This window comes from Cnephaeus nilssonii, assembly GCF_951640355.1.
Source record: "Cnephaeus nilssonii genome assembly, chromosome: 14".
Classification (NCBI taxonomy): Eukaryota; Metazoa; Chordata; class Mammalia; order Chiroptera; family Vespertilionidae; genus Cnephaeus; species Cnephaeus nilssonii.
The window spans coordinates 66,170,599-66,198,002 of NC_137085.1; the positions used below are offsets into that span (position 1 = coordinate 66,170,599).

At 36.0% G+C, this 27,404-nt stretch overlaps 2 protein-coding genes across 2 annotated transcripts in view; both read right to left on the minus strand.

Annotated features, from left to right (window-relative positions):
* Nucleotides 1-11,837, minus strand: part of CAAP1 (caspase activity and apoptosis inhibitor 1) — a 30,162-nt gene extending 18,325 nt beyond the window's left edge. The window contains exons 1-4 of the mRNA XM_079789900.1: nt 11,519-11,837; nt 6,441-6,641; nt 5,344-5,428; nt 4,762-4,837 (exon numbers count right to left, since the gene is read on the minus strand). Of these exons, the coding sequence (XP_079646026.1) occupies nt 4,762-4,837; nt 5,344-5,428; nt 6,441-6,641; nt 11,519-11,764 (608 nt within the window). The 5' untranslated portion in view covers nt 11,765-11,837. The remainder of the gene's footprint in view (nt 1-4,761; nt 4,838-5,343; nt 5,429-6,440; nt 6,642-11,518) is intronic.
* Nucleotides 11,838-14,053: 2,216 nt separating this feature from the next.
* The window catches only part of PLAA (phospholipase A2 activating protein), a 36,610-nt gene continuing 23,259 nt past the window's right edge, over nt 14,054-27,404 (minus strand). Inside the window, exons 10-14 of the mRNA XM_079790096.1 lie at nt 26,346-26,417; nt 22,813-22,881; nt 20,323-20,424; nt 18,641-18,805; nt 14,054-17,410 (exon numbers count right to left, since the gene is read on the minus strand). Coding sequence (XP_079646222.1) covers nt 16,845-17,410; nt 18,641-18,805; nt 20,323-20,424; nt 22,813-22,881; nt 26,346-26,417 — 974 coding nt within the window. The 3' untranslated portion in view covers nt 14,054-16,844. The remainder of the gene's footprint in view (nt 17,411-18,640; nt 18,806-20,322; nt 20,425-22,812; nt 22,882-26,345; nt 26,418-27,404) is intronic.

Sequence of the window (27,404 nt, forward strand, 5' to 3'; positions counted from 1 at the left end):
ACTCCCTTCCATTCTAAGGGATGTTCTAGGGATTCTGAAGAGATTCCTATCTGCTTAACATTTAAACTAAGTAGGTCAAGATTTGCTTCAAAGTTATCAATTTGGCAGAAATTGGGAGGATAGAATATGAGAAGGGACATAGTGGGTGGGTGATAGATATGCAGGGGGGTTCATCATACATTGAAAATTTCCATAACAGCCCTAACCAGTTTGGCTCAGTGGATAGAGCATCGACCTGTGGACTGAAAGGTCCCAGGTTCGATTCCGGTCAAGGGCATGTACCTTGGTTGCGGGCACATCCCCAGTGGGGGGTATGCAGGAGGCAGCTGGATGATGTTTCTCTCTCATCGATGTTTCTAGCTCTCTATCCCTCTCCCTTCCTCTCTGTAAAAAAATCAATAAAATATATATATTTTTTTAAAAAAAGCATCTTTTCTAAAAAAAAAAAAAAAGAAAAAAAAGAAAAGAAAATTTCCATAACAGAGTTAAACGAACGAACAAACAAATAAGTAACTAGTACAAAACACCATAAATTCCAGAGTGGGTTAAGTGAGTTGGGTGAATCACAGAGTGAATTTCTGAAGTGTATCATTCCCAGCAAGCCCAGGTTTTGGACCTACCTGAGGCCTATTTTTGTATCCATTGATAAAAAAAATGCTTACTTAAATAAGTACTGTAGATTTATGCTACCCATTAATCCAATTTTCCAGAGCACAATAACTTATATTCAAATATTTCATTCCATTGAAGTTTAATAATAGCAGTTTGTTCCAAAATTCAGTTTTATTGACAGTTACTGAGAGGTTAGCATTTGGCTGAATGCCATCGCCCCTTTGAAAGTTACTTATATTTAGACATTCAAGTAATATATGTTACTTGTTGTAACAAATCAAATTCTTAGTACTCTAAGGATAGCTGAGCTGAACCCCTTGGATAGCCCTAATTCATCAAAGAGAACATGAATGTTTTATCCTTATTAAAAACAAAAGGTGGCAAGCAGCTGTGTCATGATAGCTCAATAGGAAAACTAATGCAGCTGTTAATCACTGGCTTTAATAAACAAACAGCATCAGAGCTCTACCACATATTACTGCCAGGGTTCAGCAATAGAATAGTGGTCATAAACCCAAATTCTAATTCTTGCTCTCAATCAGACAAATGATAAAGGCAGAGGAATAGCCCATTATTTTCAAGAATAAACATTTTAATAAAAGAAAGAACTATGCTGTTCTCTCATTTTAACATCTCTAAAGTGTCTAAACTGACTATAAACAGCAGTAAACAGGAAGCTACTCATTTTAAATGGTGGAATAACTTGTAGAACATTTAAAAAACATGACTATTAAAATCTAGTATATTGTAACTAATAACCAGCACATTGTAAGTAGTAACTTATTCTAAATTACATCAACTTGCTCTTTCAACCACTTATATTTTAAGAATACTCATGCATGCCATTTTAAACAAAAGTGCTGACATTTCAGATTTACAAAACGGATAATTAAATGGAGATTTAAAAATAACCCCTATCAAAAAAATTTTCACTTTACAAAACAATTCCCTGTGAATTTTATTTGCTATTTAGTCTAGTGAACATAAAATGGTTCAATTTATATGTGCTACTTAAAATTTCTAAGATTTATTTAGGAATATCTAATTTTTTTAAAAGTTAATCATCCAAAATTGGCACTGAATAAATATTTTAGAACATATCCATCCTCTGCTAATAAAGCAGCAGTGACTAGGAACAATGGTTTCAGGACACTCCTGCTTTGCAGCGTACTTTATTTTGAGAACCCCGATTTTAAAATTTCTTTATCTTCTAGAACTGTGACATTATCTCAACACTGCTTATTATCTGTTGGGAAATACAGCTTTACTTCTACTGACATCTCCCTCAATATCACTTACTAAAAGCGTATTAATTTAAAATTCATAAAAAGTTATTAGAGCAATTCTAAAATATTGCTAAGATTTCCCTAAAGTGTTTGTATTTTTATTCTTTATACATAAAAGTTCAATCCTGATTATTTTATTGTGCTATTCAAGACTTAAATTTCATTATAAACATATTCCTAAGAGCATAATCACCTCGCATTATAGGCCAAGTTAATACCTGTTCTCATTTTTAGTGCTATTTTAGCTACAATAAAACTTCTTTTCCAGCAGCATATCTACAAATGGAGATAGCACCTAATCTCAGGCCAACATATTACTGAATTAACTTAAAATTGTTATTTTTGTTAAGCAACTGTCATAATCTGTAACATTTGCAAATCTTGTCACAATACCTAAAAACTTTAAAACACTACAAAATCACTGACGCTAAAGATTTTAGTATACCTATATATTTTTATAAACTTAGACATTTGCTGACTTAAGGTGAACTAGTTAGATTCACACGTCTCCTTCTTCCTTCCTGATCTCAATTAATTTGCTCTCCACTTATTTCTTTAACTCAGCAATTTTTAACCTTTTTACATCTCATGACACACATAAACTAATTACTAAAATTCTGACACAAAAAATAGGTATATTTTGATTCATTCACACTGGACTGTTGTGTTAGATGTTGTCATTGTTGTGGTAGCAATTTTATTTAACAATCTAAGGGAAAAGAGGTCTGTGCCCCTGACTTAGTAGTCAGGTATCTCATGTTTTAAAAATTCTTGTGGCACACTGGTTGAAAATTGCTGCCTTAACTAGATCCAAGAGGAGTTTATCTATGTTCTAGTTTTCACAAAGATCAAGTTAATGGATTTGTTCATCCTTTCCGTTTTCTATTTCTTTAGTTTTAATGTTTACCTTTGTGTTTCATTTCCCAATTTCCTTTTGGTTTGCTAATTTTCTAATTCCTTTAAGATGTGTACTAAGTTCCTTGGACTAGCCACGAAGTGTATCTAAATCTTTCCTTTAAACTCAGCTTTGTGATATTAACAGTCAAATGGAACACATGAACTCTAAATGGATCCTGGACCAGAATCAACCACTTAATTAATTAAAATAAATAAATATACTATAAAATATTTTTTTTAGTAATTGGAGAAATTTTACATGGCAATATGTTCGATGACATTATTTGAATTACTGTTTATTTTCTTATGAGTGATGATGATCTTGTGGGAGACTGTCCTTATTTTTAGGAAGTGTACACTGAGTTGTTTAGGCATGAAATTTTATGACATGTACAACTTATTTTTAAATGGTTTATGGGCTGAACTGTGTTTCCCTCCACCTCAAAATTCCTATATTCAAGCTCTGACCTTTGTACCTCAGAAGGTGACTGTTTTGGAGACACACCATTTACAGTAATAATTAAACTAAAATAAGGCATTATGGTGGGCCCTAATCCAATCTGATTGGTGTCCTTATAAGAAATTGGGGCACAGGGAAAGATATCAGGCAGGGCCGCACACACACAGGACATCCACGTGAAGAGGCAGAAAGAAGATAGCTATCTGCTAGCCAAGGAGAGAGGCCTCAGAAGAAGAAAGGAACCTCAGGCCTCTAAAACTGTGAGAAAGTACATTTCTGTTGTTTAAGCCAGCCAGTCTGTGGAATTTGCTACAGAAGTCCTAGCAAACTAATAAAAATGGCTCTGAGGGGAAAAAGGAGAAATATACAAAGAGAAAGCAAAAATGGAAAATGTTACTGTTGCTGAATCTAGGCGGAGAGTATATGGATATTCATTATACCAATCTTTCAACTTTCATATAAGTTTAAAGTTTTTCCAAAATAAAAAGTTTGGGTAGGAAATTTCACCAGAAATGTGCATATGTGTAAAATTAGTTTGGTAGGGCTGCCACCGGCTTAAACAACAGAAATTTATTTCTTACAGTTCTGGAGGCTAGAAGTTATAACATGAAATGAAATTGTCCTTTTTTGGTGATACTCGCTCTACAGTATTCTATTAGAGATGAAAAAATACTCAAGATTTCAGGTTAACTATGTACTACCTATTTATGCTTCTGCCACCGGTAATCTTATTTGTGCTACTACCTTTGCAAAGAGAGATACAAGTCAGTCTTTGGCATTTACCAAAAAATAATTACTTCAGTCAAAAATCATCAACAGATGCTAAAATTAGTAGTGACAGAGCAGAATTATCTAGAAAAAAAATTAGCATGTTGTTTCTTGATTAGTCAGTGTCCCAAAACTTTAGGGATTTTATATAACTAGAGGCCCGAAGCACGAATTTCATGCAAGAGTAGGCCTTCCTTCCCCCAGCTGCTGGCACCGGCTTCCCTCGAAGGCCTGGCTTCGTCTGGAAGGTCGTCCAGTCTAATTAGCAGATTATGCGTTTATTATTATAGATAATCAAATTATACATATCTATATAAAATAAACCACCTGATTATCGTATCTGTGAGATGAGGCTATTATCACCTAATATTAATAAGTATGAAGAAGAATTCAGTGAAATAATGTTCTAAGTTATTAACATAATGACTGATAGAGTAAGTACTTAACAAATAATGGGTATCACTATTCAAATTCCAAATGAGAGATGTGATTCTGCTTCAAGTTGACATTGCTGTTGTCCTATATCTTGAGTAGTTATTTAAGAAAATCACCTTAATCCTGACAGCAATCAACTTCATCCTTATATATACCAAAAGAACTAATCATTACAAGTAAGTAAATCAATCTTTCTACACTGTTTAATTAACTAAATAATACACAGAAAAATAATCATTCTTCAGGTAACAACTCACCAAAGGAATAACAAAAACACTGTAAAATGAAAAATTTTTAACTTACTGACTGACTAAATCAGATCCCTTCTTCGAGCCATCATCTGCCTCCTCTTCCATATCAGAGTCCATACCATTGTCACCTTATAAATGAAAGAAACTATTGAAAGCATGCTCATAAAATGTCACAATTTAATTTAATCATTACATAAAGTTTCATCTTTAAACATGATGCAGATCAAAGAACTCTATAAAGTTTATAGGTAACTACGAGCAATGAGATTATAAAGCAGAAAATAAAATATTTTAGGAGAAAACTTTGCTTTCTTAAAAATCAATTTTATAATATTTTGGTTAAACATTTTTTATTTCACTTTATTATTGTATACAAACTTATGCTCTTAGCTATACTCTTGAGATGGAAAAACCATACATATATCAAAAAGTCTATTCTTGAAATGCTATTCTGATATGTAAAAACTATAGTTCTCTGAACAAACAGAAGTAAAAATACTTTTCAATGATTACCCAATAATGAAATTAAAGTAATATTCAATTTACTTTAATTAAGGAAAAGAACACCTGAGGATTTATTCTGAATATACTATTAACTAAAAAGTTATCAGAATGGAGAAATATGTATTCTTACCCTCAAGAATCTTCAATATTTTTTTTTCAGATAGGAGTTCTAACTGTTCTTGGCATAATTTTTTAATTTCTTCTACTGAACAGTTCTAAAAATAATGACATTTTTAAAAATGCATTTATGTAATGTAATGGCAATGTAAACTAGAAAGCAGCAATCACAAAAAAGTACAATTAGCAAAATTTTATAATAAAACACATTAAAAGACACATAAATCCTTTCATGGGATGAAATCTGAAAAACTGACAGTTAACATGTGAACATTATAATTTATAAAACTTGATGAGAATTTACAGTCATGCTTATCAGGAAAGAACAAACCAAAGAGTAATCAGGAGCCCAAATATTATCAACAACATTCTAGTTATGTCAAGTAATTCCCCTAAAGGTTTAAATATTCAAATCCTGGCTCTATATCGTACATATATGATTGTGAACCTAACTTGTCCAAACCCTATTTCTACAACTCTAAAATTAGAATAGCATGTATTACTCTGAATAATTTTCAGAAACAAATACATGAAAACATTTGTAAATTTAATAAAATATAAGCCACTACCAAACATCATTGAGTATTGTTACACAGCAATATATTACCTTTTTTTTTTATTGTTTCAAGTATTATAAATAGTCTCTTTTTCCCCCATTGACCTCCCCCCGCACCTCCCCTCCCCCTTCCAGCACATGCCCTCACCCCCCTAGTGTCTGTGTCCATTGGTTATGCTTATATGCATGAATACAAATCCTTTGGTTGATCTATTACCCCTCCCCCAACCCTCCTCTGCCTTCCCGTGGAAGCACCAGAAAGAATCATTATACCTCTAATTTAATTACTAACATTGCCTGCATTTAATAGAATTATTTCCAGAAGGTCAATAAATTCCTTACCTAGGCACAGTAAATGCACCCATTTTTTTTTCTTGGCAAATTTTTACATATACAAAGCCATTTATATAAACTCCCTTTTCTATATTTTTAAAATAGCTTGTTTTATTTGAAAACATCCAATTATAATTTCTATTAAGTAAGCCGACTGCTACAAAAAAAGTGTATATATTTCTTTATATGAGTATAGTCTGGTAACATACGTAATGATGTACCTTTAACACGTCAGGCAGCATTTTCTGTAACTTCTTCTCTCCGACGATACAGAAGCACTGCTGAAGCATTTCTTTTTTGTCTGATATGTAGAAACTAACTGGCTTTAATGACACAGTCAGGTCCAGACCACCTTCTTCAAGGTCACTGTGCTCTGCCAAGAATAATTCTTTCTCCAAAGTTGGTAAAAGATATTTGGCTTCCTAAAATTAAAGGAAATTCAAGAACCATTAAATAATACTCTTACAGTGTATGAAATATGTATATAAAGTCACACATATTCATTTAATAAATTCTCCATTAAATACTTCCAAATTCTTGGTTTACATAGATTTATCTAAAACCATAGGAAAGAATAATTATTTGCACAGTATTCTCTGAACTTGCTCTCCATACCACAATTATCTCATTAAGTTTATATTAATTAAGTAGAGATAATATCTTAGAACACATAAATATACTTAATATTGAATGATTTCCTACAATTTTAGTCTTCTAAATAATTGGAATAATCCTTCAGTCAGCCATTCATCCAAAAGTTTTATGCATGTCTTGTCATTATTCTTAAATTGATATAGAAAATGGGATAGTAGCATAAATATTACAAATCACAAATATTATATAGTAATATATTACTGCTTACTGGGAGCTATTATCACTTTTAAAACTGTCATAAAATTTAATCACAGTCAAAATACCCAAGTAATTTAAGACATTTCTGTCAAATCTATCCAGTCTCTCCAAATCTATTGCCATAATCCTGGTCCAAGGTACCATTACCTTTTGCCCAGATTACTTCACTAGCCACTTAAGTGTATTTGCTGAATATAATCTGAGGTCTCTCCAGTCTGTTTTGTATAATGTTAGCAGAATGGATTTTATAAAATGTACATAATACTCATCTTTCCTCTTTATAACCTTTGAATGACTTCCCACTGCTTTTAGGGTAATATGGTCTAACTAGCCCTTCATGTTCATTCTTTGTGTTTCAAAAACAACAAACTTCTTTGAATTATGCAAACATAACCTGTTCTCCCTTCACCTCATACAGGCAGGACTTCTGTACATACTGTTTTTCTGCCTAGAACAATCTCCCCTACCCCCATTTCCCATACCACACACACACTATCCTTCCAAGACTAACAAATGAAGATAGCAATTCAAAAGTCATTTTCCTTGGAAAATCCAAACTATGTAGCTCAAGTAAATTTCTTTTTTTAAATTTTCTAATGAAATTGTTTAAAAAGCGGTTTTTAGCCCTGGCCAGTATGCTAAGTGATTAAAGCATCAACATGCACACCAAAAAGTTGTGAGTTCGATTCCTGGTCAAGTGCATGTACCTGGGTTGCAGGAACAACCAAACAATGTGTCTCTCTCACACTGATCTTTCTTTGTCTCCATGCCTTCCATTCTCTCTAAAAATCAATGGAAAAAATATTCTTGGGTAAGGATTAACAAAAAAATAAAAATTAAAAATAATAAGTGATTTTTTTAAAAGCCAATTTAGAAGGATACTATAATTAGACTAAAGAGGTAAAGGAGGTCAACTCTTGTTCTAATGGCTTACAAAGTTATTTCATATGTAGAGAATGTAGAGAAACTAGAACCCTCACACATGGCTGGTAGGAATACAAAATGGTGCAGCCACTTTGGAAAACAGTTTGGCAATTCCTCAAGAAGTTACTGTGTGACCCAGCAATTCCATTCCTAGATATATATCCAAAATAAATGTAACCATATGTCTGCACAAAAACTTATGCAAAACTTGTACACAAATGTTCATAGAAGCGTTATTTATAATAGCCAAAAGGTGGAAGCAATCCAAATGTCCATGAAGTGAAAAATGGAATAACCAAATGTGATATTATTCAGCCATAAAAAGGAAGTACTGATATGTGTATCAACATGTATGAACTTTGAAAAAACAAGCTAAGTGAAAGCAGCCAGTCACAAAAGACCACATACAATATGACTTTATTCATTATAAAATGTCCAGAACAGGGAAATCAATAAATCTATAGAGATAGAAAGTAGATAAGTAGTTGCCTAGGGAGGGAACAAGGTGAGGATGCATCTTTGAAACAGCTAAAAAGTACACATAGGGTGTTATTGTTTTTTGGGGGGAGGATAAAGAAAATATATTCACATTGAATGTAGTGATGACTGCACAACTCTGAATCTACTCAAAACAACTGAACTGCATACTTGAAATGGGTAGATTGTACGGTATGTATTTCCATAAAGCTGTTACAAATAAATACATAAATAAATAGGAACTCAATATACAATAAATATAATGGCACTCTTGGAATTCTGAGATGTTATCTATATGATTAACATAATTTCTTTTTTTCCCTCACAAATACACTGACTTCTCATTAGAAATAGGGTTTAGTTCTGTATGCAAATGTTTACAACTTAGCATTATTGGTCTGAGCATCATAATACAGAGTACTAAAGATATGGAAACTATTTAAGATATCCACAATTGAATCTACAAGGTGCGGAAAAACTGAATACATCTGTAACTATCATAGAATTTGGAAAATAAGAGCTAAGAGAAAAAAAAACCTACTAGACACAGACTGATGTAAGCTATATGGGTCAATAGCCAAGTTTGGACAAAAAGAGGAAAGGCTCTCAACTCAATCCATGAGGCAAAGCAGACTTTTGATACCAAAACCAGATAAGATAACTACAAAAATAAAACCCACAGGCTGTTTTAACTTAGGAACATACACTGAATTAAAAGTAAAAATACTGAATTCCAGCCAAGTACAACCAAACCAACAAGCCAAATACTAGTAGGTATCTCAAGACTGCAAGGACAGTTCAATATTAGTTAATATATCAATAAAATTACATTATCTGATTACTGGAGGAAAACTATGTAATCATCTAAACAGAATGCCATAAAAGCATTGGATAAAACTCTACAATCCTCATGGAACTAGGAACTGAAATTTCCTTAACCTGATCATATTTATATTTCAAAACCTATGGCAAATATATTTATTAGTAGAATATTACAAATGTTCCCACTAAAAAAACAACTCATTCACAAATGTTCATAGCAGCGTTATTCATAACTAGAGGCCTGGTGCACAAAGTCCAGGAGCCCTGGGGTGGGGGGAAGCGGGCCTAAGCCGTCAGTCAGACATCCTTAGCGCTGCTGTGGAGGCGGGAGAGGCTCCCCCTGTGGGAGTGCACTGACCACTAGGGGGCAGCTCTTGCATTGAACCCTGGTGGTCAGTGTGCATCATAGCAACCGGTTTTTCTGCTGTTTGGTCAATTTGCGTATTAGCCTTTTATTATATAGGAGGATAGCCAAAAGGTGGAAGCAATCCAAATGTCCATAAAGTGACAAATGGAATAACTAAATGTGATATTATTCAGCTATAAAAAGTACTGATATGAGTTATCAACATGTACGAACTTTGAAAAAACATGCTAAGTGAAAGAAGCCAGGCACAAAAGACCACATACAATATGATTCTATTCATTATAAAATATCCAGAAGAGGTACCCAGCAATTTCACTTCTGAGTCTCCAATCTGAAGTAAAAGTAATTCTTGCACATGCTATATGTACAAGGGTGTTCACTTTCGTATCATCTCTGCAATAGCAAGAAAACTGAACACCTAAATATTCATCAATAAAGATAAAATGAAATATCAGGCAACCATTAAAAAATAAACTATCTATGCTAATAAAAGGGTAATATGCTAATTAGATCGGGTAGACCTGCCATCTTCCAGACATCCGACTTCCTTCTGGACAAAGCCATGGTGGAGGGGGCCGAGGCAGTTAGGGGCTATCAGGCTGCAAGGGAGGGGAGTTGGGGGCCAGATCAGGCCAGCAGGGGGTTAGGGGCAATCAGGCCGACAGGGGAGGGCAGTTGGGGGCAAGATCAGGCCAGCAGGGGTGGGCAGTTGGGGGTGACCAGGCCGGCAGGGGAGGGCAGTTAGGGGCAATCAGGCAGGCAGGCAGAGAGGTTAGGGGCGATCAGGCCAGCAGGGGGGCAAGATAGGGGCGATCAGGCTGGCAAGGCGGCAAGTTAGGAGCCATCAAGACAGCAGGGGGACAAGGTAGGGGCTATCGGGCCGGCAGGGGGGCAAGGTAGGGGCAATCAGCCCAGCAGGCAGAGGGGCTAGGGGCAATCAGGCAGGCAGGCAGGCGAGTGGTTAGGAGCCAGTTGTCTCGGATTGCGAGAGGGATGTCCGACTGCCCGTTTAGGCCCGGACATCCCCCAAGGGGTCCCAGATTGGAGAGGGTGCAGGCCGGGCTGAGGGAACCCCCCTCCGTGCATGAATTTTGTGCACCAGGCCTCTAGTTGCATATATAAAGGCGCCTCATCCCAACAATGCAGCCCCATTACCCAACTCAATACGGGCAATATCACAATAAGGCTTATATGTAGAAACTTAAGTATACACATCTTATAAGAATTAATGAAGAGACTAGGTATCAAACTATTAATGGGGAGAGAGGCTTAAAGAGAGCCTGCCACGCTTTCCCCTTGATTTTTGTGTTGTATAACTTTTAAGTATGTATTTGTGCACACTTTGTAATATACTATAAGGAAACTTTCCCCCCAAAAACACGGTATATCTTGACAGGTCGATGGAACATAAAGAACGTGTCCTTTACGTAGTCAGATTCTGGACACAATTCTAGACGTTGGTAACAAACTGTGACCGGGTAGACGTTCTTAACCTCTTTGACTCAGTTTCCTCACCTTGTTATGTGGAGTTAATCGTAACCTGTTAAAAGGTGAATATGTAGAGAGAAGTAAAGCGAGGCTGGGGCAAGGGCGTTAAAGGCTGGCTCTCTACTCATACTTTTTAGGGAGACAGGAGACCACAGGAGTGAAGGGAGCCAAAAGCAAACCGAGTTCGTTACCAGCAAATTCAGGAACCTGAAGTTTAAAACAGGGGAGTGCGGGTGCACCGGCACTGAGGGACACGCCCCTCCGCACGGGTGGAATCTTGGTGGCCAGCGCTCCCAAGAGCCCGGCGCGCTCCCCGACTGTCACCCGCATCCTCCCGAAAACGCAGCGCCGAGAAAGGCGAGCACGCACCTGCGGCACCGAGCCCGACACGCCGGAGGACGAGTCCGTGCTCCTCCGCTTCCGGCGCTCACCGCGCTCCAGGCCGCCGCCGGCGCCCGCGACGCTCCCAGGGAAGCCGGCGTTCCCGCCGCCGCCGGCGCCGTCACTGCCGCTGCCGGCCAGGGTGGCCACCAGGTCCGGCGTCGCCAGCGCCGCCGCCGCCTCCTGGCCGCTTCTCTTGCGCCGCTTCTCCCGGGAAGACTTCTTCCCCGTCATGATCCTTGAGCTGCAACCATCAGAAAGCCCGCCGTCTCTGGAGCGACCTAAATCTCACCCCGGCAGCCGGGGAGGGCGCTGGCGTCGCAATTTTGCGTCATTTCCGGCCTCGTCGCAGACGCGGTGAGGCGTTTCCGGAGACGGGGCCGGAACTAACGCGCCGCCTCCACTTAGTCGCGCAAGTGAGTTGGCCGCCTCGTTGAAGTTTGTTGTTTTTTCCTGTACAAAAGCTGGATGATGGAGCTTTACAACAGCTCCCTGCCTTTATTGATACTAGTTTTTAACCGTTGTCAGTATACAAATGCACTGGTAAAGCTGTAGTTTTTGATTCTCCAACGTCATTGCTCTTCGATTTTTATTTATGGCACAAACAGCATTGTAACAAAGAGAATTTAGGGATCGTTATCATCACCACCTGGACAGTTTTTAAAAAAGGCTTCCTGGGGAATTATACTGGAATAGGATCTTGTGCTTCGCTGTCTTTCCCGATAACACTAATTCCTAGGTATCATTCCTTTTCACTTCTAAAGGCACCTGGCACTAGTATTTCATTGTATTTTCTCAATTTAATATTCAAATGCTGGCGTTTATTTTGTTGACATTTTGTCACGCTTCAGGATAATGAAGCTCTAAGCAGCTAAAGAAAAAAAATTGCATTTCCCTATGGCATTTTGTACCCCCAAAAATAAATTGATCAAAGGATATCAGCATCTTTTTCTTGTTCTGCTTAATCCATTCCTTGGAATATGGGACCACACACTGAAACCTTTCTAAAAATTGGTGCTAATGTATGAAAATATTAATTTTTAACTTGCATTTTTGACTTGCAATGTTGAATATTTTCCAACTCGTTGGAACACTATTTCCTCATCAAATCACCCGGTAATAAGTTTAACAATTTACTGTAATCAGTGTGTTGGTTATAAATGTACACTAATTATGTTGGTTACATGGGAGAGGAGCAAGAATAAAATATTGTTGGCAGATCACTGTTCCTATCTTTTTTACCTTTTGAATGTTCTTTGTACACAGCAGTCACTTTTATTGTTAATGAAGATGGTAGCCTTGTGCTATTTCTAAAAGGAATGCTTGATAAGCACTTACGTGGCATACATTTTGCTAGGCTTTTATATAAATCTTATTTTGTTCTATATTTTGAAATTCCAGCATACCTATAATTAAACGGGAGCTGAGGTTAAGCAACTTGCCTTAAATTAGTACGTGGTGGAAATGTCATTGAAATGTATGCCTTTAACTCGTAAGCGAATCCTCTTTCACTATATTACATTGCGCCTCTGGTTGTTCTATTAAAAAATTTTAAATAATGTAGAAATAAACATTTCTTCCTTTGAAGACACAAGAATGAAAAAATGTGGTTTGGAGGCTTGTTTCAAGCCATCTTCTAGTCTATATATCAAGCTTACATGCCTCTACCAGTACCATAGTTGAAATGGCTACAACAAAGTGTTGTTTTTCTCCATATTGATATCCAGTGTTAGCAACATCACTTATCAAATATCATTCTCTTCTTCATTCTTTAATTACTGCTAACTTGGTATATATTTACCGGACCTATTTCAGTTTCTTCACTTGTAAAAGTAAGATTACTAACAGTGCTTATCGCATAGGGATGAAGATAAACTTAGAATTAGTATAAAGTAATTGATTAATGTATGCAATTTAGTTCACTTAAATTGTCTGGTCTTTATAATGATAGTTAACTGGTTTTCTTTAAATCCAGTTGCAAAATATTGTATAAACATTGCTATATCATGAGACTTGAAATTTGGATAAAAAATTATCATTGCCACGGGACATTTTACTTTTCTGATTTATTACAGTGAGTCCAGGATCCCCACGGTCGTTTTTAAGTCACAGGATCTCACCTTTGGCCTAGGACCGAAATCAGCCTACTTATTCTGTAGAAGGGTGTTAGCTTTCCTCTTTTTAAAGTTCTCATTGCTCTCTGTATTCTGAAGACTATTTTCCTCCACAAGAGGCACCAAAGTGGTTTACTTGTTGCCCTCAAAGTCAAGATCCTGCCTTTCTTAGTACACCCAGAAAAAAAGCACCCTAATTTTAAACATTAAACAAAACCTGGAAAAAAATTGGAAGAAAACAAAGTCAATTAATAGGAAATGGGTATACCCATACATTTATTAAGGTGAAAGTAAGCATACTTTGTTTAAAAATCAGGTTATTTAACAATGTATATCATTCCTTTAAAAAAATAAAACATGTTTACATACCTATATTTATATGATATTAAGTATGGTTCTCTCTGGGTAATATGATTACAGGAAAATTTTATTTGTGTATGTGTCTCATTAAATGAGTATGTATTTTTATATTCAGAAAAAATACTGATGAAATCGTAAGAAAATGTTTAACTGAAAAATAAAAATATTTAAAATATTACTAAACAATCACTTAAACACTTATCTTTGAAGTGGGATTTTTTTCCTTTTGCTATATTGTATTTTATGACTTTTCAAAAAAACATGAAATACTGGTATAGCCTGGCAGGTGTGGCTCAGTGGTTGAGCATTGAGACCTATGAACCAGGAGCTCACAGGATTCCTGGTAAAGGCACATGCCCAGGTTACAGGCTCGATCCCCAGTAGGGGGCATAAAGGAGGCAGCTTATCAATGACTCTCTCTCATCATTGTTATTTCTCTCTCCCTTTCCCTTCCTGTCTGAAATCAATAAAAAGATATTTTTAAAAAATACTGGTATAATAAAAAGTTGTTAAAAAAATTATACATAATAGGAAGCAAAGTGTTTACAATGTGTCGCCCCTTACACGTTGAAAAGTAAACGTATATTCTTAACCAAGACTGTATGTCCAAAGATACCTAGTATTTCAACATATTGTAGGTAAACTGTTTATAACATGCTAACAAGAAATCAGTGTAATGTAATGGAACCAGGCTGACCTTGGCTAGATCCCTTAACTCTGCAACTGAACTTTGATTTAAATCTCTGAATTTCAATCAACAATAGTAAAGCACAGGTTCATAATGAAACCAGCAAGTAGAATCAAGTCTGGGTATACACCAGAAAGCTGCAACTTAATACTTGGCAAAATACATATCTACTCTATATTTACCCATTCATTTTTGACATTCCAAGTTTTCCCTTGGATTAATCTAGACCAGGGGTGGGGAACTCTTTTCTAGCCAAGGGCCACTTGGATATATACATCATTTGCTGGACATTCAAAATTATCAACTTATAAATTAGTATGCTCTATTTGGTCAAACATTTAGTTAACTCAGCCCTAATGACCTCGGCAGGGCCAGACCAAATTATTTCATGGGCCTTATAGAGCCCACAGGCTGGACCTTCCCCACCCCTGATCTAGACAATCTTTTTTTCCCCTGTTGGGGAACTGATCTTCTTTGGCATTAAGCCAGGAAATTCATGGTTTTATAAAACATAAACATGGAGAATACAGTGCACTATTCTATGCAGTCCTCTTTATGAAAAGATCTTTCCTATTTTTTAAAATAGAAAGTTACACTTATCTTCATTGAAGTTTTCTTAGACACTGTGGAAACCCTGTCCAGAGTATGCCAGATGTTCAAGGCCACTCTGAGCATGGGAATCCTAATCAGGGTGTTGAAGGCTAATTTGCTATATGCAGGTGCAAAAGCAAGGACGCAGACACTGCGCAGGTGTGCCCTTCTATAACCCAGAAGATTGATGCCACTATTTGGCTAGAAGCCTCTTTGTCTAAGGTGGTATCAAGTGTGTTACTGATCAGCCGGTTATGAGGCTGCTTTTATGTAGGGCTGCAGTATGTATAGCGGCCGCTTAGTATGGCTCCTGTGTTTGCTACTGTATTAGCAAAGACTGCTTGGTTGGACTGCTTTGTCTAATGGCTACTTTGTAGCGATGGCTACTTGGACTGCAATAAAGCCTCTCTTATGTAAAGATAATAGAATGAAGACTTGTCATGTCTTCTCTGTCTTCTAATGCCCAGCGTCCAAGGAGGTCCAGTCCCTGGCAGAGGGACTCAGACCCAACAGACATAATTGCATAATTAATAGGGCTCACTCTGTGTTAGTTGCTAGGATGTTCACAAATTTGTGACCCCCCCCCCCTCTAGGAAGTACAGCATGGTATGCACTTTTCTTCTTTTCTCCTATCATGATTCATTCTATTATCTTTACTTCTGAAAATAGAGATAACATCAGGATTCATTTAAAGGGTTTTAGGAATTAAACATCAAAGTGGTTAGCACAGCACCTGGACCATGTTGGGGGCACAAAAATACTAATTTCATAGGGCAGACTCTGGACTTGCCAATAGCATCATTTGATGTATTTTTGCTTGTACAGTTGCCTAAAATTTGATGCATTCCAAATTCCCTTTGAAATAATGGAAATGACCAAAAACAATCAAATTTAAAAACTGGAATAATGAAATTACCTCAAATAGTGAAGGGCAAAAGAAACTACATCATAAACCTTGAGTTAACTTGAGTTAGCTTGGTAATTTGCTTTTACTTAATCTAAAAATGAGCCATCAAACAAATTCCCTTTCTATTTATAAATGGCTTAAATGAATAAATTATTTTACATATTTTCAATATATGGAATCATTGACAACAAACTTAAGTTTTTAAAATTTCTAGAGTCGTTATCCTAAAACAAGACCTTGTATCAGTGCTGTTGAAAGAACCCAGCAATGAAAATGAGCAGAGCAGAAACTCAATAAAAGACAACCATCAACAATTACCAACCAAGGATATATAAGTAATAAAAACAAATAAAAGCTCATCTTCTCATGTGTGACTAAAATACACAAATTATGCCACTGTAGTTATTGATTATAGCTCATTCTTAATTTGTTTTTAAGCTCTTGAAAACCTATCCACATTATACAGGAAAATCTCACAGTTCATCAGTGCAAAAACTTTATTTCACCTTCACCCCCCCCCCATCCCTTATTACAAGATCTAAAATTTTATTTAATCCACAGCATTTTTCAAATGATCTGTTATCAATCATGTAAAATGTGAGGGGGGGAAAAAAAACACTAATCAATTTAAAATCTCAGTCCCCTTCCCCATTGTTACAGCAAATTTAGAATAAGTTTACAGCATTCACTTACTTTAGCTGGTTCTGATACTGAGGCATACTTTCTTATTTGAGAATCAACGCCTAAAGACTTGGCTAACTGTATAGCATTTGAATCATCACTGATCAGTGTCCCAAGAGCTACAAGAAGTCTAAAAATGGCTTCTAGGTCTTGTACAACTTCGAAGATTGTGCTAATTACTGACAAGCATTGAGCTTTTCCTTCAATGTTATGGTCTTTATGAAAACAAACAGAATAGTTCAGGGTCAAGGTAGCCAAAGCAATGTGAATGTTCTTATTGCTCCCTGATTTCAGTTCTACAGCATGGGACATCAGTGCTTCCCTCTGGGACATCATGAGCTTTTGTCCTGCCTGGCCAACAAAACAATTGCAAAAAGTCCTCAGAGCAAGCAGCTGGTTTGCTGGTTTTCCTTTAGGGTTCAGAAGACTGGTAAGATGACTGCTGAATTGAACCCCTTCCTTTTCACTACAGAAGTTCTCATTCACAATGGGATGTTTAACTGACAACCGAAGAATGTCAAGCGCAGGAAAGACGATATCTATTGAGAAGAAAAAATAATGAATATTTATGAAAATCCAGAAAATTCCTGTGACTGTTACTCAATTTTTAAGGATTTTATTTCCTGTTACAAAATTAACACATGCTCATTTCAGAAAATGTTAAAAATCATGTGCCTGCTTTAAAATGCATATATTTCTAAAATTATGTTAATTGATTTTTCATACTTGTAAAGACTGAACTTACTGCTACAAGATCATATATGCTTTAAAAAGAATGCAACTCTGTTGGGTTATCAAACAGTTGACACACAGTGAGTTTTCAAATCCTTGTGGAATGAATGGGATTGGGACCTTGCTTTTAAAAATCCCACAACAAGACCAGAATTGAAGAGAGAATGTTCTTTATAGAATTCTAATGGACAAATGCTAATATAGGGTACTTCTGGTTGGTGGAGAACTTCATATTCAAGGGACTGGGTAGGCACCATCTGAACAAATGCACTAAAAAATCTTAAGCATCACTAAACTTTAGGAAACTAGAAATTATGTGCCTTGTAATATAAAGGTAGTTTGCATTATCATTTAGAAAGGGTATTCACCTTTAAAAAACCATTGAATCAGAATCTAATTATGTATAGCAGGACTAGAAAGATAGAGCAACTCATTAAGTGATCAGCCAAATCCACAATACGGGACATTTTGTAGGACAAAAGCTTTTTTTCCTCCAATAAATCAATAGCACACACACATATACACACAAAATAGTAGGGGAGAGGACATTTTTAGAATTAAAAGTTAAATGTCTGGTAACAAATAGAAACTAGACTTTTGGTGGTGAGCACTGTATAATGTATGCAGATATTAAATTGTAATGTTGTACACCTGAACCTTACATACTGTTATAACAACCAATGCTACCTCAATAAAAATTTAAAATTTTAAAAATAAAAATTAAGTAAATTTACTCAAAAAGAAATAATCCTTATATCAAATGTTTGTAGCCTAGAGTTGACAGGTCATAAAGAGTTTCTTGCATGGCTTGCAGGGGATCCACAAATGCTCTGAAATGGAATACAAAATGGCACATGTATGGGTCATTACATTACCTTCATCCTCATAGCACATGCAAGCAAAACAAGACAATGAATTGCAGTGGTGTAATGAATCCTTTTTGTGAAGTTTTTTATAACGAAACACCAAAAATATTGATAGAAATGAAAAGACATACTTCCTGCTTTCTAGTTACATTTTAAAGAGTGTTTCTGTACCTTCAGGCCAGTTAATAGCTTTCCACAAAATCTGAAGATGTTGGGCTGTGGGTTTTTCGAAAGAACTATTACATGTTATAGACAGTATCTTCTCAAGAAGTATCAGGTCATTCTCAGTTAACTTCTTCTCTTCTGGTGCAGTTCCATTAAGTTCCTTCAGTTTACCTAAAACCCAAAACCAAACCTTCAAAATTCTCTAACTCTAACCAGCCATATAAAATACATAAATGCCAAGTTTTTCAATAAGTACATTACCATACACGATGGGGAAGTAAGACTTTTCATGGCAATTATCAAAGACCATAAAATAAGGATAAGGCTTGAGAGTCTTTTTTTAAGCTGAAAGGTTACTGTGATCTTTATTTTACCTATTATTTTCTAAGATCTTCTGCAGCTTTCTGCTTTCAGTAAGTTTGAAAGTATTACATATTTGTAATCATTTTGTATGGATTTCAAAGCAGTATCATGTCATATATAGTCAATCCTCTGTTTTCTCAATGAGAAAATTTACAACTTTTAGCCAACTTATATCATTTCTACTAGTCAATGAAATAATAAAAAACTTTAATGTCTATTTATAATAATTTATTGACTAGTTCCATCTGCACCGTTGACATCGAATTATATTAAACACAATTAATGGAAATAACTTTTCCCACCATATTCATTATTTCATGAAACAATTAGTTTTAAACTCTTTACATGCATCTTCAATACCGTATCCTGTCATCACTAGTGCCACTTTGAGTCATCTAACACTGTTTCCTCAAAAAATCTTTATCTCAAAACATAAGCCTCAATTCCCATCACAAAAGTTTTAAGAATATAAATTGTCCAAATTTACAAATTTTTATCAATCAGAACTGGAAACTCTGACCTGTTTCACTATTTTTGGCACTGAAAAATTTAACACTATCAGAATATAGAAAACAAAGTTTATTTAAGAAATGCAAAAAGAGATCTCTTGTATGTATTGTATATGAGTTGAAAATGTCCAGTTTTCCATAGGTGTAAATATACTCACTGTTCTAAATAAAGCAATTAAGAAAATACTTATGAATGATTTTTATAAAAGTATAATTTTATAAAGATAGGATCATTCTGACCAAAAAATAAAACCCATCTTATATTCAAGTATGTATGTTACTTCAAATAATTCTCTATTAGTCTTTGGCAAATAGAACTGGTAGTATTCTAGGTTCACCCCCCATCACTGCCATAAAAAAAAACACATCATTCTGTTTTGAGAAAAACAAATTAGCAGAAAACGCAATCAAAGTCAACTGAGAAGTTTCATTTTTAATGGCAAGTTTAAATAGCCTTATTTCGAAGGACTATTAATTTTTTTAAAGCCAAAATTTTTCTTTTTTAAGTTCTTGACTCATTCTTTTTTTTAACATTAAGAATTTAGGGGATGGGATTCACTCTTTTCCCCTTTAGTTTTCTTCTCATTAAAGTCATCATAAAACATTTACCTTATTTTTGCATAAGGCGTCTTACAAAATATTAAGGGTCCATGATCAGATTGTGCACTTGTAGTCCACAGTTGTGTAATACCACAACAGAAGTCTCTATCATGGAAGCACCAGTTCCCAGCTCACGTTAGGAGGAGAAATGGCGTTGAGAGCATGGAAAAGAGTCTGTGGATATATGAGAAAACTATTCAATTAAAATATACTTACCCAGTATTTGTGCAGGGTTTGCTTGGTCAAAAGTGACAGCCTCTTTTTTAGGGAAATAAATATTCACCGTTTTAGATGCAGCTGATTGGTAGGCACTACTCCCTATTACAGAACAGAAAATGTTGAAAATCACAAGGAGTGGTCAAAAATGACACTTTTGTAATTGTATGACTTTGTTATTACAATTTAGATATGTAACTACTCAGTGCATGTAGTAATAACCTCAGAAAAAAAGAAAAATCATTTCTAAGATTTTATATACTGTTTATACGTGATATAATACATTTTGGTTTTGGAATGGGAACTTAAATATAAAACAAAGGTATTCTATTTCATATTTTCTAATCATATTTTTTTTAAAAATTTTTAAAATCAAAGAATACAAAATAACTATGAAATTCTCCATTCCCATCTACTCTAAGGTATACTGATCTCTTTCTTCTCATGTCTTTTATTGCTTATTCCAAATGATGTAGTAGGCACTGTCATTTTCTATATCATTTTAATGAATCATCCCAAGTTTTCAGTTCTTGAAAGTCAAAGGTTTTAGTCTTTTATGTGATTTTACTTAAGTTTGTATGTATTACAGTAACTGATGGTAAACAACAACAAAAATGACAGTGAAAATTCATACACAGTGAATAAAATTACTTCAACTAAAGCATAATTTATTTCTAAGCCATCTTACTAACATTTCAAATCTTAATTTATACATTTTTGTTCCAATGTAAAATTAAGGTATTTTTTAAAAAGATGAATAAAACATTTTAATCTATGTATGTTAGAAATATAAGGGGGAATGTAGGTAGTGCAAATAATGAGATAAACATACAAAATTAATTGCTTATAAGGCATAAAATATTTATTGACATGCTCCAAGATGAGCAATACAGACTTTGCCGGTACTCCTGGTTATTATTCTAGTTGTGGTAAGGAGAATTCAAACCAAATGTTGTCCAAACAATTAAGTATGATACAAAGTTCTCTAAAGGAAAAGTATAGGTTGCAATAATAGACTAGGTGATCTATGTGACTTTCCAGAAAAGTTTCCCTGAATTCATTTAATATTAAAATGCAAAATTAAATTTAAAAGAATAAGGAGAAAACAATAATCTGTGGTCTAAGAAACAAAGTTCCAGTATTCCAAAAGGAACAGAGTGAACAAAGCTCTTGAGGTAGAACACAGCATGGCATGCCTAAAGAACTGACGCAGGCCAAAATGGAAAAAGGCAGGGGACACATGGCTGAGGAAATACTCAATGGGGAGCCATGAAAAGGTTTTAATCAAGGAAGGGGCATAAACAAGGTAGACTATAAAGAGATCATCAGCTGCAGTGTGAACCCTGGAGAGACCGCTCTGGAGGCCATTATTTCATTAGTGTAGCTGGGAGATGACAGTAGCATGGACCAGGTAAATAAAGTTCCAGTATATACACCAAACTGTTAAAGACTTCTGGAAATGGGACAAAGCACTGTTAACTTCAGACTCTTCTGTAAATACAACAGGGACAGCTAACAATTACTAAGCACTTATTCTGTATAAAGTGATTTGCACATACTTTATAATTTTAAGCTCTTAACTGTAAGAGATAAGATTATCTCAAGTTTATAAATGAGAATGCAGAAACAGGATGACTTTCTAAATGTCAAACAGAATAAAAAGTAATGGACTGAGATTTGAATCTCAACATTCCTCACCCCAGATTCCTTAATCTTAATTACTATGTTCAATACTGTCAGCCAAAGGTACTTTCACAATGAAAAAAATAGCTTATAAAATCACACACCAAGTTAGTTCTTAAGTAGAGTTTATGGGTATTTATTTTATTATGCTCAGTAACATGTCTCACATATTCTCATAAAATAAAGTAGGAGAAAATATATGCCAAGATATGTTAAACTTGCAAGAGGTAAACCACAAACTTAGTTCTGCATTTTACTGACTAGATACTAAGAATAATAAAAAAAAAAGTTAGTTGTTTAGGAGAAGGTGGACTATTATATAATTCTAGGCCTAAATTATAAAAACAAATTATTTTCAGAGCCCCCTTATGAGAACAATGTGTAATGTAGTGAATAACATTTTTAACACATTAAGAATGAACAAAGGAGAGACTGGAATAAACTGGGATTTGGCAAGGGTACTGAGGAAAGCAACCGCAGTAGAACGGAAGTATATTAGAATCACATTGGACGATTATGAAACTGCCCTTGCCAAGGACACACCCAGAGCAATATTAGACCAAGTGAGCATCTCTAGGGGATGAGGTTGAAGTACTTTTTCTAAGGCTCCCAGGTGATTCTAATGTGCAGTAATGACAATTCTGAGAACACTCTAAAAACCAAGCCAGGAAGTTTGGTCTTGATTTACTATATAGAAAGTTCTCCAGCAAAAAAAAAACGTCAATTTTCTTAATCTTTTATTAACAGTTTCAATAAACTTTAAAAATCTAAAAAAAAAAAAAAAAAAAGGAAATGAAAAGTGTATACCTGTAAATGGATCAACTCCAGATATGGTAGCTCCCATACTTGCAGACCCTGGCACATAACGGCCTGCACCTAAAATGCAATAATACACTGAGTAAGCAAAAGTAACTGCAAATTATAAAGTTCAAACTGCCCCCCCCCTTATATACAATAACTTATTTTCACTTTTAGTCATACTTTGAAATGGTATGTTTACATATAATAAATGGGCTGTAAGTTTAATACAGAGAAATATTTAGAACAGTAACTGGCATGTAGTTAGTTAGTGATCAATAAATGTTAACCAGGAAAGTAATCCTCAAGTTATAAAAGAAACAGTAGAGGCCTTATAGATTACTAGAGGCCCAGTGCATGAATTCGTGCACCAGTGGGGTCCCTCAGTCTGGCCTGTGGGATCAGGCTGAAACCGGCTCTCTGACATCCCCCGAGGGGTCCCGGATTGTGAGAGGGTGCATGCCAGGCAGAGGGACCCCACTGGTGCAGAGAGCCAGGGAGGGACGCGGGAGGTTGGCCAGCCGGGGAGGGACCGCAGGAGGGCTCCAGGGCGTGTCCGGCCCATCTCACTCAGTCTCGATTGCCTGACCCCAGCAGCAAGCTAACCTACCAGTCGGAGCGTCTGCCCCCTGGTGGTCAGTGCATGTCATAGTGACTGGTCGACCGGCTGACTGTCCCGTGGTGGTCAGTGCACGTCATAGCAAGTGGTTGAGTGGTCTTAGCGTATCATTAGCACATTACCCTTTGATTGGTTGAACGACCGGTCGACCGGACACTTAGCATATTAGGCTTTTTTTTTTCTAAATATATTTTATTGATTTTTTACAGAGAGGAAGAGAGAGGGATAGAGAGTTAGAAACATCGATGAGAGAGAAACATCAATCAGCTGCCTCTTGCACACCCTCTACTGGGGATGTGCACGCAACCAAGGTACATGCCCTTGACCGGAATCGAACCTGGGACCCTTGAGTCCACAGGCCGACGCTCTATCCACTGAGCCAAACTGGTTTCGGCTAGCATATTAGGCTTTTATTATATAGGATAATTACAGAAGTTAAATGAATTATAAAAGCATTAGTGAATTGAAGAAATTAAAAGGCTTCCATAATGAAATGTTAAAAACTATTCTAGTGGCACATACAACAAGCAGAAAAGAGACTAGGTAAGAGTTATGGATGCTATGACAATAGCCCAGTCTCATATTTTAGATTATACTTGTGGCTGTCTCTTTGAAAATGGAAAGAAAGAAATATGAAAAGCAAGTGTAGAGAGAATCAGCAGAAGTTGGAGAAGTTCGAAATCCTAGACCAGCCTTTATGGAGAGAAGAAAGATGAGTATCGTTTTAGCCTCTGAATTAATATCTAGGGTTGGTATAACCAGTGTAACAGATGCAGAAAAAGCAAGCAAAACTAAAATACAAAAAAATTTACAAAAATTTTATAGAATTAAAATAAAGAACACAAAATAACAGGAATTGAGGTTTTACTATATGCCAGCTAACATGTTAAGTATCTTATATACATCTACTCATTTAAATATTAATTAGATACCACTACTACTTGTAATACTTTGTTATAGGAAAGCTGAATAACTTGCCAAGGCATTCTGAGGCAGAGTGTAAGCACACACTTTCCAAAATATGGTTCTCTGACATTTAGAGATGGTCACCTGCTCAACATGCAGATTCCCAGGGCTTCACTTCAGAAACCTATAGTGAGCTTTCACAACAACCTAACAACAAACCACACCCAAGACCATTTAATTTAATCAGAATCCATGGATGAGGGATCAGGGCATGAGTATTTCTAACCTCCTCACTAATCTAGTGTGACAAAATTTATGGGTAAGACCTTGTCATAAGTAATTTAAACAAGCATCCCAGATGATTCTAATTAATTAGAAGGTTGGCAACCACATAAATAAGGAAAAGAAAAAAGACTGGCGATGGACCTTAAGTTGTAAGCCAGATGGGCAAGGCTTTTGGCCTCAGTGCTTTTGGTAAAATTGGGGGAACATCATCAACAATAACAGCTACAGATATTGAGGGCTTAAATATATTTTTCTATTTTTCCATCTAGAATACTTTCCATATATTTTATTATATGATTTAATTTTCATAATCTCAATTTGGTGGGCGCTGTTATCTATTTTTTAATAGTTCAGTAATCCTAATAATTCTATAGCTCTCTTGGACATTTATTGAATATGCCATCTTGCATATCTCCATAACCACTGCATCTTCTGAGGTATTGACATGGTGCAACAGTGAGACATGCTCCAGTTATGATGGACTTCTCTTGATTTTGTTGGTATTGTTTGAAGCTTGTTATGTCCTTTCCGTTCCAAAAAACATCTGCCAATGAGATTTGGGAACTCTGCTCTAAGTTTCAGCGCATTACTAGGCCTGAATATGTCGACAGAGAAAGTCACCACCTTATCTACTCTTCAGATCCTTAGTACCTTTTCAAATTGCGTCATGTCATCAAAGACTTCCTTAACAGTCATTGCGCCATCACAACATTTAACTTACAGTTGGTTATTGTAATATACTAGCTATCAATGCACAGGGTGCAGCTATTTGCATCTGGTCCACCAGTTCATTCACAGGAGAAAGATAGCTCACTGAGAGCAATTCACAACTTCATGACACTGAGCCAAGGTTGTGTGTTGATCCAATCTCTGATTTAGATGGGACTGTATGTTGGCAAGACCAACAGATACCATAAACGCTACAAATCTCTTCCCAAACTTGATATATTGTCCAGGAACTCTGATGTAGATCCAACAACAGCATCATAAAACATATCAAAAACTATTCTGAAAACAGAGACTTCTTCAGCTGTCTTAAAGTCCAAGTCTGGCCATTTTTTCCACGAATGGTGATGCTGAGGCATGCATACCTTGGTCAATAGTCACTTTGAAGACACACACCAACACTTTTAGGGCTTCATGAGGCAATTAATAACTTAGGTTAGGAAGACTAATCCTGGGTAGCTGGTGAACTGTCTCCTTCCACACTAAGGCAAATATGCCTGGGCAGACTTCTTGACTGCATTGCTCCATCCAATGCAGGGACTCACATGGCTCCTTCTCTGCTCATGATCGGTAGCATCTTGCCAGTGATAGCACTTATCCTGTGTCTTGGTTGGTGGGCTCCCCTATTATCTAATTTCACAGATAAAAAAAATAGGCTCAGACAAGGTAAGGAACTTGCCAATTCCTCATAGCAAGTAAGTGGTAGAGCCAAATTTTGAACCAAGGTCTGTCTGGCTCTAAAACCTATGCTCTTAATCACTCTCCTAGCAGGAAGGACCACTGGAGAAAATGAAGAGTTATAATAATATGCTATTAAAAAGTCACGAGGAAAGTCACAAAAGTACTCCAGGAATGAGCAAAACTTAGAAGTTAAAGAAATGGAGAGCCATCAAAATTGGACATACAGATAATGAAGTGTCAGTTATTGAATAATATCTCCAAAGTGTAAAGCGCTATCATATAAAATGCATTTAGTGGAGGTATATTAAGCAAAGCTGCATCTCACCTGTAAAAGGATCTGCTGCAGACAATGTGTTAGAAGAGCCTGATGAAGAGCCTGGAACGTACCGACCACCACCTGTGTATGCAAACAAAGGAAACATGAGAAGCCTCTAAGCTTGGAGGAAAACGGAAGAACAAGACTGTTACATGGGAGAATAACAAGTTATAGTCAGAAGTGTTACAGTTGAAAAGACTAGTAAGAAACTGAAATTTCAGTGATTCTCCGAGCTTTGTTTTCTTAACTTTAATACTTTATAATATCTTAGCCCTTACATTTAAATATTGAAATGACCAGGAATTCAAATAGGAAAAAAAAATTGCAGGTAGTCTCTGACCTAAGTAATATATACATATAATCAGTTCCTGTTCCTATACAAATTCACTAGAATTCCTGCTGTTGCTTTTGCTATCAGAACCACAGGCATCAAATGTTAATCTTTTAGAAAACGCCTGGATTCATTAATTCATGTGTCAAACAGTGCATTCAGTGTAGGGATCCAGCAGAGAACATGATTGCTTGTATCCATTGAAGCTTACAGCCTACTGGAGAAGAGAATTACAAAGGGGATGAGTGCTAGAAAGAAAACAGACTTCCATTTATACCTTTACAAATGCATGGTGTGTGTGCATATGTTTTAATAGAACCTCTAGGGAAATAATCAGAGGTGTCTACAAAAAGATATATGTAAAGATACTTATAACATTAAGCTTCAGAAGAGCAAAAAAAGCCAAATAGTGTCAGATTTCCAGAAAGAAATATCTGTCCTCAATCCCACAAACAGCTTACACAATACTGCAATCATGTGTTCCCTCTTTTGCACTGTAGTCTGAAATTCCACCAACAGCAATGTCCAGGTAATACCTCCCACCGCTCTTTTGTACAGTGCAGCTTTTGGGAAGGCTGCGTCATTTATAGTTCAGTAGTGAGTCAGACTGATCATCCTGCTCAAGGCAACATGCAGATGAAATTAGCTTTAAAATGTGAACTGATGTTGGAATTTTGAAAAAAGGAGAAAATTTGGGGACATGGAGTGTCTATCGGGGAAGAAGAAAAAAAGATAGA